Source organism: Pollachius pollachius, assembly GCF_949987615.1.
Source record: "Pollachius pollachius genome assembly, chromosome: 19".
Classification (NCBI taxonomy): Eukaryota; Metazoa; Chordata; class Actinopteri; order Gadiformes; family Gadidae; genus Pollachius; species Pollachius pollachius.
Genome location: NC_136952.1, coordinates 7,843,078 through 7,856,665, shown reverse-complemented (window position 1 = coordinate 7,856,665; position 13,588 = coordinate 7,843,078). Strand labels below are relative to the sequence as shown.

General features: G+C 45.7%; 2 protein-coding genes across 3 annotated transcripts; both read right to left on the bottom strand.

Annotated features, from left to right (window-relative positions):
* Positions 1-479: 479 nt before the first annotated feature.
* pgap3 (post-GPI attachment to proteins phospholipase 3) lies at positions 480-7,348 on the bottom strand. Of its 2 annotated transcripts, XM_079756640.1 has the most exons (8): positions 6,929-7,348; positions 6,265-6,362; positions 5,895-6,047; positions 5,438-5,500; positions 4,548-4,609; positions 3,840-3,976; positions 3,194-3,398; positions 480-2,138 (listed from the first exon to the last, which is right to left on the bottom strand). In XM_079756640.1, exons 1-8 carry the CDS (start codon positions 7,122-7,124, stop codon positions 2,075-2,077), a joined length of 978 nt encoding a protein of 325 aa, XP_079612766.1. In that variant the 5' UTR covers positions 7,125-7,348; the 3' UTR covers positions 480-2,074. The 2 variants fall into 2 exon arrangements, with proteins under 2 accessions (XP_079612766.1, XP_079612767.1); XM_079756641.1 differs by lacking the exon at positions 5,895-6,047.
* A 658-nt stretch (positions 7,349-8,006) lies between these two features.
* mylpfb (myosin light chain, phosphorylatable, fast skeletal muscle b) lies at positions 8,007-11,787 on the bottom strand. The gene is made up of 6 exons (XM_079756536.1): positions 11,734-11,787; positions 11,095-11,196; positions 9,692-9,872; positions 9,189-9,267; positions 8,995-9,043; positions 8,007-8,886 (listed from the first exon to the last, which is right to left on the bottom strand). The coding sequence occupies exons 1-6, from the start codon at positions 11,734-11,736 to the stop codon at positions 8,779-8,781; spliced, it is 522 nt and encodes a 173-aa protein (XP_079612662.1). The 5' UTR covers positions 11,737-11,787; the 3' UTR covers positions 8,007-8,778.
* Positions 11,788-13,588: the final 1,801 nt, after the last annotated feature.

Genomic DNA, 13,588 nt, shown 5'->3' with positions numbered 1-13,588 from the left:
CCGGGTCAAAACAACCAGATTTACCAGAAAATATGGCCTGCAGGTACACGAACAGTCCGCTAGAAGGAAGCAGAGACAATTAAAGAGCATTTTTACTTCTTACTATTTATTCATTTAGCAGACGCTTTAATCCAAAACGACAGTGAGTCATTTGGGACTGGTAAATTGTTCAGGAAACTTGCTGAATGATAACTACAGCAAGACGGCGGACATTGGGTTACAAATCCAGAATCTTTCATGACACTGTGTCTTTAATCGTCTATTGCAGTGATTGTGTAACCTCTATAATAGTGATACACTGATTTAACCATCTATAATATTGATACTGATTTAACCATCTCTATAATAGAGATACACTGATTTAACCATCTCTATAGTTGTGGTAGTGTATCCATCCATATTGCAGTGACTATCACAATAAATAATACAACAGGGTTTGATGAATAAATAAATAAACGCAGTGACAGACAATTTGGTAAACAAGAACCCTTTATTTGTCCCATTTCTTCAAACATTTTTTTCAAAGTTTTCATGTGCGAGGGGAAGGAGGAGGGAGGGAAGAGTGAGGAGGTGGGGGCCGCAGGCAGTGACAACATAGCGATGTAGAAAAAGGAGAAAGGAAGTGAGGTCTTCATCACACCTCAGAAGGTGGTTATGTTTATGATAGAGTTACAGGAGTCGTTGGCCATATGTTCACTCCATCCTTCATTCCTTCCATAATCATCATCGTCATCATCACCACCACCACCAGTATCTTCCTCCAACAGTCTTGGAGGTCAATGTCAGGACTGTTACCTGATCAGCAAACCATCACAGGACATAGTGAATACCATCTGATGCTATGGTCGTCTGTCACCATGAGAACCCCCTCAACACTTCCGTAAATACTGCCTTCCCTCCCCTTTCAACTCTCAGCTAGGCGAAAATGATCTCAGCCAATAAATCTCTCTCTGTCACACACACACAAAAACGACTTCTTTCAAAAAGGAAAGGCACGGGCAGCACAAACATGCGTTCTACTCTGGCACACCTGGTGCGCACTGGTATGGTTGCGTACTGGTACAGGTGTGTGTAAAGTGCATGATATAATGAACAACACAGATGTAGCGGTTTAGACTGAAGAGCGCACAACACACACACACACACACACACGCACACACACACACACACGACAAGGTGAGCCATCTTCAGGGCTGTGGTCATATATGACTCCTGATTACAGCTAACTAGACAACAGGAAGTACATCCATACACTTCCTGTGGGGTGGGCGGGACAATCACGGTTCAGCCAATCAACCCACGCCAGGCTAAGCTACATCCCTTTTTCTTCTTTCACTGAAGGCAGCCCAGGTGAATTCAAAAGAACATCAGAACTGAATCAACATAAATGATAAACGTGTATGATAAAAAAAAGGCATAAAGATTCATGTTCAAAGCAGAAAAAAAAGCACCAGAACTAAATGAAGGCAAAACATATCAAAATAAATTGTGATATGAAAATATTGGGATAATAAGGTGTAAGAAAAGCCTCCAACTTTCTCCAACCAGCCCTCCTCCTTCTCCTCCTCCTCCCCGCTCTCACCCACTCCCCTATATCCCTCCTTAGTCTTTGGCCGCCCTGTCCTCAACCTAACTGAACTGCTGGCCAGATAACGCTAGCAATTGCGCTTGCAACAGTGCTAAGGTTGGAAGATAAAGCCATGGCCTGTGATTATGTTGAACAAGGAGCTAACAGTGGGAGTCTATTTTAAAGCTTTATAAGGTGGCAGGTGAGGCTGAAATGTGATATGTGAGCTTAACGTCTCTTTTGTCAATTTACGAGGGATCTGAGACAGCCGGTTGATAGCTTCCCCTTCAGTTCAGATTCAAGGCCTCCAAAACCAAACTGAATATATAGAAAAATTAAAAACACACACACACACACACACACAAGAAAAGTGTAAACAGAGCCTTCCTCAAGGGGGGAGGGATCGGGGTTGTCATGGAGAGGCACTCCTTCCTGGTTCTGGCGTCCGGATGCCCTGATTGGAGGGGTTGAGGGGAGAGGGCATGGTCAAGAGGTGAGAGGCCCCTCCTACTCCAGCTTGACTCCGATCTTCTCTGTGTTGAGGAGGTGCAGGCTGTCGTCTATCAGGAAACTGTTGAGCAGGAAAGAGACTTCTAATAACAAACTTGTCTGGTGTTACCAAGGCAACCAGGTATATAACATTGACACACACACACACACACACCTCTTTTTTTTTTTAACTCAGAACTAATCTCTAACCTAATACACACGCTTAACAATCTCTAACCAAATACCTTAATATATCCCTGTCTAACCTAATACCTCAACTTACCTATCTCTTACATAATACACGCACTTAACCATCTCAAATATAACAATTAACCTTAACCTTGTCCGACTCAACAGGAAATGGTACTCCTAGACAGTGTTGGGACATTACTTAAAAAAAGTAATTAGTTATAGTTACTCACTACTTGTTCCAAAAAGTAACTGTGTTAGTAACTGAATTACTCTATAAGAAAAGTAACAAGTTACCAGGGAAAGTAACTATTTGCGTTACTGTAAAAGAAGAATGTTGCTGTATGTCAAAGAATTTGGATTTTTCTGAGCAGTTTTCACTTGGCCTTAATGTGTTAAATGGTTGAACTGCCCATTCAAGGCCCTGATATACTTCCAACTGAATTTTAATTTGCTTGGTTGCAAAGGCTGTGGAACATCTGCCGAATAATACAGAAAATGCCAACTTTTCATCGGATTGCTCCGGACTCACCATTTCTGCTGCTTCATCGAATCTGTTTGGTGTGTGCGTGTGCGTGTGTGCGGTGCGCGTGACCTGGCTTGTGTGTAAAAACACTGGCTCCAATTGGCTAACATGAAACATGACTCTGCCTTAGCCAATCATAATCGCTTATCTCGTTGTTAACCCACCCTGCCTCCTCACTAGCATTTTGTGTTTGGAGCCAGGGGTGCGTTCGGATTACGCAGTTTATTCAATCAATTCATAGTATCGCACCGCATTTAACTACAGTAACGGTAACGGCGTTGTAACGACGGAAACAGTAATTAGTTAGATTACCCAGTCACTGAAAAAATAACTGCGTTACCTAACGCCGTTCTTTTAAACGGCGTTATTACAAACACTGCTCCTAGAACAGGAAGTGGGGCCAATATATCCGGAACAAGTACCTGTAGAACAGGAAGTGCACGGGCACGGTGCTGAGGTGCCAGACGGCGTGAGCATCCAGAGCCCAGAGCAGCGGGGGGAAGTCCAACAGCTCCAGGAGTGCCAGGCCATGGAGCAACAGGACCACCACTCCACACTTCCACCAGTAGGGTAGGGTCCGCCGGTTCTGCCAGCACCAGCACAGCCACCACAGCAGGTTCACTATGCCTAGAACATGGAGTTATAGTCATTACATTACACACAAAAACCAATGCAGTGACCTTAACCGTAGTCCTAACCACAGCCGGTTCACCATGCCTAGAGAGGGATATTCAATATAATACACAGTATAATACACCTAACCCTAGTCCTAACACTATTCCTGACACCAACACTAGTCATGACCCTAAGCCTTTAAAGTGGGTATCTTCAATTTCTCCCATAGACAAAGACAGTGTCGCCACCAAAACCCAGTTTGTAACATTCAAAATACTGCAAAAACAAGGACTTTCATCTGTCTCAGTGACCATTTGGGTTACCTCCTTTGGCGATAGATAGTGACTTAACATAAGTTAATTACATGGAGATCTTTGAGATGGGCCAACCACGGACCCACTCAAGAACCCTGCAATGCAATCTGAAGTCATGAGCCATGATGTCATGACGTACCGATGGTTGCGTTGGCGGCCATGTTGTATCCGTAGTCGAAGCTGACGAAGGTCAGGTAGGAGACGTGGGCGGTGAAGACGAGAATGAGCAGCGCGCCCACCAGGCTGGAGACGACCGGACGCTTCAAACCCAGAGTCCTGAACATCACACAAGTTACTTCACATTAGCTGGTACGAATAGCCAAAAAGAGCTACTACAGTCCATAAGAGCACACAGTTAGCCAAAATTAGCCAGTACAACTAGCCACAAATAAATACCAGAGACCTGAATGACATGCAGGTGGCTCACATTCATAAGATAGTACTACTCGCCGTGAAGGGAGCTACCAGACACACAGCGGAATAACATTAGCCAGCAAAGCTCGCAAATCAGCCAAGCAAACACCCTCAAAGAGCTAACACTTTTTTTCACATTATTAAACAAAAAACTGAATCAGCATTGGTTATCCAACATTAGCTAGAGAATTATCACATATTCATGAAGGTGACTGTCCAAAACTAAATTCCCCAACACTAGCTCAGCATAACTAGCTAATAAATTGTGCACAAACACTCATGGAGAGCAAAAAAGGGGGCATTTGGGGGATGCTGCAAAGCACCAGCATATCAGTCACTGTTAAGGTGCCTTGCTCAAAGACATCTTGATCTGTCAAACTTCCACCTAGAATGACCAGCTATCCTGACACAGGTAGACTAGAGAATACCTCACCTGACGCAGCACAGGTATATGGAGTACAGAATGACGGCAGATGCACAGAAATAATCCATTTTCTGAAAGAGGGGAGATAACAGATTAGTAGAGTAAGAGGTGGAGCATGAAGGATTACTTATCAAATAATTGGAGGATTTGACGTTAATAACTTAACATTCAATTAGTTAGTACCATTAGCAAATGGAAACCTGAGGCCGTCAATGGATGCCCGATTGGAGAAGGAGAAAAAGGTGGAGATGAGGAGAGGGTGGAGGAGAGGGAGGGTGGAGGAGGTGAGGGGGAAGGTAGGGAGGGTGGAGGAGGTGAGGGGGAAGGTAGGGAGGGAGGGTGAAGGTAGGGAGGGAGGGGGGAGGAGGTGAGGGTGAAGGTAGGGAGGGAGGGAGGGTGGAGGAGGTGAGTGGGAAGGTAGGGAGGGAGGGTGGAGGAGGTGAGGGTGAAGGTAGGGAGGGAGGGTGAAGGTGGGGAGGGAGGGTGGAGGAGGTGAGGGTGAAAGTAGGGAGGGTGGAGGAGGTGAGGGTGAAGGTAGGGAGGGAGGGTGGAGGAGGTGAGTGGGAAGGTAGGGAGGGAGGGTGGAGGAGGTGAGGGGGGAGGGGAGGGAGGGAGGGTGGAGTTAGGGAGGGAGGGTGAAGGGAGGGAGGGAGGGAGGGAGGGTGGAGGAGGTGAGGGTGAAGGTAGGGAGGGAGGGTGGAGGAGGTGAGGGTGAAGGTAGGGAGGGAGGGTGGAGGAGGTGAGGGTGGAGGAGGTGAGGGTGAAGGTAGGGAGGGAGGGTGGAGGAGGTGAGGGTGGAGGAGGTGAGGCTGGTTCGGGAGGAGTGGCAGGAGAGTGGAAGATCAGAAGGTGGACTACAGGGCGAGGAGGAGGAGATGTGTAGGGTGGGGTAGCATTACCTCAGTGAGGTAGGTGTCTCTGGTGTGGAAGACAGTCGACCAAAACCAGGCGTTCAGAGACACCTGCAGAGGGACAGAAGACATCGGCCATCACAATGACGGATACAAGAGGAAGATCAGTTGTCACGACGACCGTTACCAGAGGACCATCATCAAAGGCTAGCCAGAAAGCTAGCTGCCAACACGGACATTCAGTTGGAGAGAATATTTAGATGGAAATGATGATATACTCTTGCATTTCATGTTGAGTTGGTGTTTTACAGAAATCTCATATCTCTATTTATTTTCTAACTATATGTTATGTATTTATCACACACACACACACACACACACACACACACACACACACACACACACACACACACACACACACAATAAGAACAGACTGATGATCTGACAGACATTCGACATTCTCCCATTTAGACAGAGACGGTCAGACAGACACCGGGGGTCGGACCAGAGAGAAGGCTGTGATGGTGGGGTACATGGGGCTCTGGCGAGGCACAGTGCCGCGGTAGCGTAGCATCATAAGGAGACAGGCCACGCCGTTCAGCAGAGACGCTAGTGCAGAGACGGGCTCCTCGAAACACAGGAAGCGGGCAAAGGGCCACTGGAAGACAAGGGACACACTAGATACTCACACACTACTAGAACTACTAGTGTAGGGCACGCTCGGAAATACTACAGTACCACTAGTGTTACAGTGCACTACTAAATACTACTGCTTCAATACTAACTCCGAAACACACTCCTACTGCTACTACTACAATACAATAGCGTTACAGGTTTAACACTTGAGTGTGTGTGTGTGTGCGTGTGTGATTCACCTTTCCGTGGAACTGGGGGATCCGGTACCCCTCGGCCTGGTACAGACCCACGGTCGTCCACATGCACTGGTACCGACAGTCATCACCACACCTCCATCCTGACACAGAGAAAGACAGTTCAAATCATACTCTTGGTATTCACCTGCCATTGTTCTCTATCTCTCTCGTTTATTCAAAAACATTTTTGGAAAAAACATTTAAATAAACAATTGTCAGCAGGTTAATCCAATAGATTTCTAGTACATGTTTTCAATAAAACTATTATTACAGAATATATGAATTTCAACCTCTCCCTTCCTCTTTAAACCTCTATACTAGCTCTCTGTTAGTGAAACTGAATGAAACTGGATGAGACAACAATTGAGTAACAATGAGACCGCAACAAACAACAAAAAGGATCTTTCCAACCCCTGCCGGTCCGGTCAGCCGGACTAACAGGCTACTAATATAGATAAAAAGTAGGCCAGTACACGTTTCACATAAAAAAAAAACCTCAATCAAACCTCCAAAAAACACAACTATATCAGCTTTCTATTGTATTAAACTAATCTATGTAAACATGAGCTTGGCAAGGAGATACAGTGGGACAATCAGATACACACATAGTGACTCCACCACAGTTAAACTATCCCCACATGTTCCTAGCAACAGCCCAGGTGCCCACCTGTCAGCGCCATGTACGGCGGCTGCCTTGACTCGAAGCCCCGCAGCCGAGCTCCGGTGCAGTTGGTACGGACGCATTGCTTGACACAGTCCCGGTACACCGGCTCCTTGTCGCCCTGGGAAGAGTGCACGTTGGCCGCGGACAACAGGAGCAGCAGCAGCGGGAGGAGAAAGAGGCTGATCCGGACGGGGAACATGACGGCTACACGCCGGGCCACGGTGGTCGTCGGGCCGTCAGCGATTCAGAAGGCACCGCGGAGCGACAGCGACATAGGGTCTTCCACAACGGAAGGCCCGGGTTAGCAGGAGAACATAGTCCGTGGTGTGTGGCAGGAGAGGGGTCTTTTTTTGATCCCTACACGGGAGAAATCATCAACACAGTGGTACTGTCGACCCGAAGTCCCACTCAGAGACGTCAGGAAGTAAAGTGCTATGTCGTACTGCGCATGTGTGACTGAAGTCGCTGGCATTGAAAACTCTCGGTTGATGAGAAACCCCCAAGTTGGGTGAAACCAAACCTGTTTTGTTTTACAAATTGGTATAAACCTATTTTATATCATCTATTGTTTAAATCTATCATGTACAGTCTGATTTAAACCCATTTTTATTTTATTATTATATTCAGTTAGTCACATCATGTTTTACATACTATGGTTGATGCTATTGTATGCTATAGTGAAACCTATTTTCTACACTATAATGTCGCACGCCTGTGAGTTTGGATTTTCTTGAATCTCATGTTTGGGTCTCTGTTTAAAAATGTCACCATCAATCTCTGTTTTACTCTCTGTTAAATATAGACGGACCAATAATATATATTATATTGTATATTTAATATATTATAGTATTATAAGTGATATAGTTTTATACTACAATACAATACATAATTCTATACCATTAAGGTATTTCAAGGGAAATTAAAGGCCTAAAGAATCAATACTGATCAAAATGAATTGTTAAATTTCAAATGATGTAAATAAGTGGTCATTGAAACATATGAAGCTAAACATTTTAGTTTGTTGATATAGACTGACAGACAAAGCGGATTAGGAAAGATAGTGATTTTTATTAGTTCCTTCTTGGTTACATTAAGAAACAGACACAGTACGACAGGAGGGAAGAGGGAGGAGGGGTGCTGTTTTCTTCTGTCTCTTCTTCTCTGTCACTCTCCATCTCTTCCTCTTCACTCCAACAATGATCATAACAATAATGAGCATGTGTTGTCCTTCATCCCCCCTGCTTCTTATCCTGGCGTGGAAGAGAGTGGAGTTTGGGAGAGAGGAGCGGGCCATCTATTTTAGTATGGTACTCCTTTCTGCCAACCCGTTCTCCGGTCGGACACAGGGAGGAACCGCCGCGCGTCGCTTGGGCGAGCTAGGTGCTCATGTCACCGACTTGTTTCAAGCGGGCGTGTGTCTGCGCCAGGGCACCCAAGAGACCGCTCACGTGCGCCCACTGGGGGCGTGTGAGATAGGGTAGGAAGCGTGCGCTAGCCGCTGACTTTCCCCCCGGCGGTAGAAGAGAGATAGAGAGCGAGAGAGAGGAGTTTGTTTCTTTATCACATGATTATTGAATTGAAAATAATCCTGTGTTTCCCTGTGGAGCCCGCACACCACCACTCCAGCCCACACCCCCCTGGCAGCAGCTCTCCGCACGAGACAAGTCTTTAAAAGCGAGCGGGCGGGAAGAGAGTGTGCCGGGGGAGGGGGGGGGGGGGAGGGGTTGAGAGCGGTTTGTGGGTGGTCTTGGGCGAGCGAGGGTCCGCAGAGAGAGCGAGAGAGAGAGAGAGAGAGGATGTTGAGGGAGCATGGGGAGAAGGTGGGGGGACGTCAGAGAGAGAAGATAGGGTCTCTATTCCTCCTCTTCCTTGTCCTCTCCGTGGGTGATGACGTAGCAGATGTTCTTGTAGTCGACGTTGCCGGCCACATCTGGGGGGAAGGCGGCCCAAAGGTTGGTCATCTGAAGAGAGAGAAACACGGTCAGATCCAAGATCACACTCACTTGGAACACGTTTGTAGACAAGGCATTGGGTTGTGTGTGCGTGTGTGTGTGTGTGCACGTGCTCACCTCCTCAGCGGTAAACCTGTCACACTGGGTGGTCAGCAGCTCCTCGATCCTGAGAGAGAGAGAGCGAGAGAGACAGAGAGAGAGAGAGAGAGAGAGAGAAAGAGCGTCTGGTCAGCATTATGTAGCTCGTAGGGACATGATATTTTTTTCCCGGTGGTTGCGATAGTGAGCTAGTGCGGAGGAGCAGAACTTACATCTCCTTCTTGATGCTTCCGGTGACCTCTGGGTCGAGGACCTTGAAGGCGCTCACGATGACGTCCTCGGGATCCGCACCTGGAGATAACAGTAACAATAACAGTGATCAGATATGACATCACTGTTATTCATCACAATAACCAACATATAAGCACCAGGCGACCACATCATAACAACATTGCTTTGATTTGACCATAACTCTACATGATTATAACCATCATATAACCAACTGGATATTGTATTACTAATGTATAATTGTGTCTGTTAATGCGTGTTTGTGTGTATGTGTAAGCATAAATATATATATGTATATATATATATGTATATATATATATGTATATATATATATATATATATATATATATATATATATATATATATATATATATATATATATATATGTGTGTGTGTGTTTGTGTGTGTGTATGTATATATGTGTGTATTTGTGTGAGCATAAATCAATCTTATAAATGTGTGAGTGTGTGTCTGTGTGTGTATTCACCCTTCAGCTTCTCTCCGAACATGGTGAGGAAGACGGTGAAGTTGATGGGGCCGCTGGCCTCCTTCACCATGGCCTCAAGCTCCTCATTCTTCACGTTCAGCTGGCCCATGGTGGCCAAGACGTCGCGCAGATCATCCTTGGAGATGATACCATCTCTGTTCTGGTCGATGATTGTGAATGCCTGAAAAATAGCGTAGTGACTGGTCATAGGAAGTCATGTGGCCAATGTCTGAGTTATAGCATCTTTATTATACGATTATCATACGGGCCAGGAGAGGCCCGTATGATAATCCCTGTTAATAAAATTCAATGAGCTTAATGAGCAAATATGAGCTAAATCAGGATTAACATTATTAAGCCTTAACTCAGACCTCAGACTCCTTCTGTGAGCTTTGAGGTGTAAAATCAATCAACAGTCCCAGAACAGAAGTTAATGATCTAATCTCGTACTCTAGTTGAAAATCTAATCACAACATTAGCGTTGCTGTGCCAGAATAAGAGCGTGAAGGTTAAGGCTGTGTGTGAACATTCAGCCAGTGAAACCAGAGCCCGCACTGGTCGCCTGCTGACTCTTGGCAGCTGGGGGAGCAGTTGTCTCCCTGAGGTGTTAAAATGGTCTCGGCATGTGAGACAAGCCTCTTGCGACATTTAAGGCGTTGGTTTGGGATTACAGCAACCTCGCCTCCTGCCTACACACCCTTCCACCCGCCCCCCACACCTGTCCCCGGCACCCGTGACAACCCTCAAGGTCCTTTCAAGTCTTAAAATGGATGCCATGTTTCACCCTGTGTCACATCATGTCAGCTGGCCTCATGAGGAGATTTCACAACCGTCAGAGGAGATACAGAAGCACTCCACACGCCTGATGTTACACATCCTAGTACAGCATCTTAACGTAGACAGCCCCTTTCCTTCTCTAGTCTGTGTGTGGGCTGTTAGTTTTTGTGTTTTTGTGTGTGTCTGTTTGTGTGTGTGTGTTTCTGTGTGTGTTTCTGTGCGCTGTCAACGACGGAATGGCGATTTATGGTTCTGGCCCTTCTGCTGACTAGAAGATGTTCTCTATAGGTGAGAGATCTCAGGTATCCTTATTGGAAAGGTCAGACGCAGGGAGTGGAGGGCTGAGGAGCCTTCTCTGCGTGGTTACACTTAATCCATCCAGCTATTCTACGTGTTTAGTTGTTGTTTGTGTTGAATGTTTCGAAGTATTTCTGATTAAACTCTTATCAAACATTCAAATACTGAGATACATTTTTAAATACTTTGACTTTGATGTTGTGTGCTCCGCTAACTTCAAATACGGACAACTTTTCAGACACGACTCTGTGACTTCCAACCCTAAACCTTTTGACCCGAGGCCCCTGGGACCCGTGGCCCCCGGGGGCTAGAGAGCAGTGGGAACTCACCTCCTTGTACTCCTGGATCTGGCTCTGCTCAAACATGGAGAACACATTGGAGGAACCGCCACCCTCCCCCTGCTGCTGCCTCCTCTTAGCCTTCTTGGGTGCCTGAAAGACAGAGGAACACGGAAGAACTTGAAACATATTGTGGATTCTACAAGTAACCCACCCAGACCCCGTCTAGAACAGACCCATAACCCAGCCAGAACATCACTATTGATAACCATGGCCTCAAGTTCTGAGATGCACACTAAAGCTTTTTCAGATGAACTGAGATACTTTGTTCTCAAGGTTGATGAGAACATCAAAAAGTTAAAAAAATCAGATGTGGGTGACCGTTTTAGCAAGATTAACTTAAACTTAAAAATAAACTTTACAATTTAACACAGCTTATATCCACATAGACTAACTATAAGTCTAGTTGGCTCCAAAAAACATTGAATACAAATATTTTCAAATATAAAAAAGCCTGGTTTTCAGCTAGTTGAAAAAGATTCAGAGTCTTGCATACTGGTCTTCCCATCTGGGATCAATCTCTTATCTTATCATCCCATCTCTTCATGTTTCCTAGACGCTGTCCACCCTGCCAGCCCACCGCCCAGACCCTGAAGACATGCTCCATGCGGAGGGTAGAGGACCACTCACCATCTCTCTTGTATGTTGGGTGTTGGAGGAAGAAGAAGAGAAGCCTAAGCCAAGCTGATGGAACTGACGATGGAGGAGGGCGGCCTATGCATCTTATATACTAGCCAGGGCTGCTAACTTTAGTCTCCACTCTCCACACAGAAAGCAAGCATCCCGGCCAAGTAGGAGACAGAGGGAGGAGCGAGGAGGTTGCATGGGGTATCGTCTTACCAGGCCTCCAAAATAGGCCCCAGGAGCCTTGGAATGAGGCGAATTCAACGCCAGGAGCGTCCGCCGTCCCCCAGGACTAATATGGACAGGCCGACGCGTCAGCATGTCCTGCCATCGCCTGCTACCACCCCCGGCCCGGCCTGTTGTACGAGCCCTTTGTGTCGGGGTTGGGGGTCTTGTTTAGGGGTCTTTGTTTTGTCTATTTCTGTCCCTGGATCCGGGGCGGAGAGGAGGTTCTGAGGAGCAGCCGCCCTGTCCGTTCATTAAGGAGCTACTTGTGTTTCCATCAGACATAGTCCAACATCATCGCCACTCTAAATGAGCGTGTCAGATCACAGCCGTAGTAGTGCTAATCGCCAGCAGGGAAGAGAAACAAAAAACTGAAAATAGTTGGCTAATGGTTTGCTGGTTTTATTCCAGCACTGACACACGACCAGCGCAGATCAAGAGTCGTGACTAAAAGTGTCAACATAAACATTAAGATATGAATTACATGTACGATATTAACACCCGCATTTAGTATACAAACATTAAGATATTAATATCATGTTGGAAGACCACACGGATATTAAGATATTGATGACATGTAGGGTATTAACGAGTGCTTTATTAGTACATGTGTATATGGCACCAGTAGTAGTTGTAAAAACCATGCATTACCGTGGATTAACTGGCTTATTTTAAATCCGGACATAGGTGTTTTCCTTCATACATTTAGTCATTTAGTAGATGTTTCATTCCAAAGCGCCTTAGAACCAAAACAGAGTTATAATTGGAGTTCCTGCAGCACACTTGGACACAGTGAAGAGGGCCTTTTGTGTGTTTTTCTGGGAGTTACATGACACATAAATCCCCTCAACAAAGTATGTTCTAAATCCAAACCAACAGTTAAAACGTCACATTTCCCTTCATATCTAACTATTGATCAGATCAGTTGAACATCAATCAATCAATCAGATTTAATATTTATTTATTTAACCAGGTAAAAATGAATTGAGATTCAAATCTTGTTTCCAAGAATGACCTGGCCAAGAAGGCAGATCAGACTGATCCCACGCTTATTGCTGCCTGTATGTGGGGGCTCTATTTGCGTCTTTCCAGGGGGTGGCTAGTATAGCGTAGAATATGGCGCGCTCTCAACCCTCCGTCTCCATATACAGCTTATAGGAACCGTCAATCATATTCCTGTGCTCATGGGGCAACTGACACCGCCGTGGCTAAACACATCCCAGTTATAATGAAGCAGAGTTTATCTCAGAGCGCCAAGTGATCTTAGCCATGTTACTACTACCTACCTAACTACCTCACCTCGCCAGGGATAAAGTGTGTAAGAAAAAGAGAACAAAGTAGGGGGAGACGGACAGAGAATGGAGGGGGAAGGAGAAAAGGAGAGAACTGGAAAAACATAAAAAGAGGCAGCTGGACAGACTGAAATAGACCATGCACACACACACACACACACACACACACACACACACACAGAGCTTTTTTTTTACCTCCTAGACGCCATCTTCCGACAGGCATTTGACAACCCGGAAAACACAGATCAATAACTATGATCAGGCTCTAACCCTATTTTAAACAATAACTATGATCCGGTCCTTATAAGTGTTACCAATAACAATAATCACTGATCTCATCATAA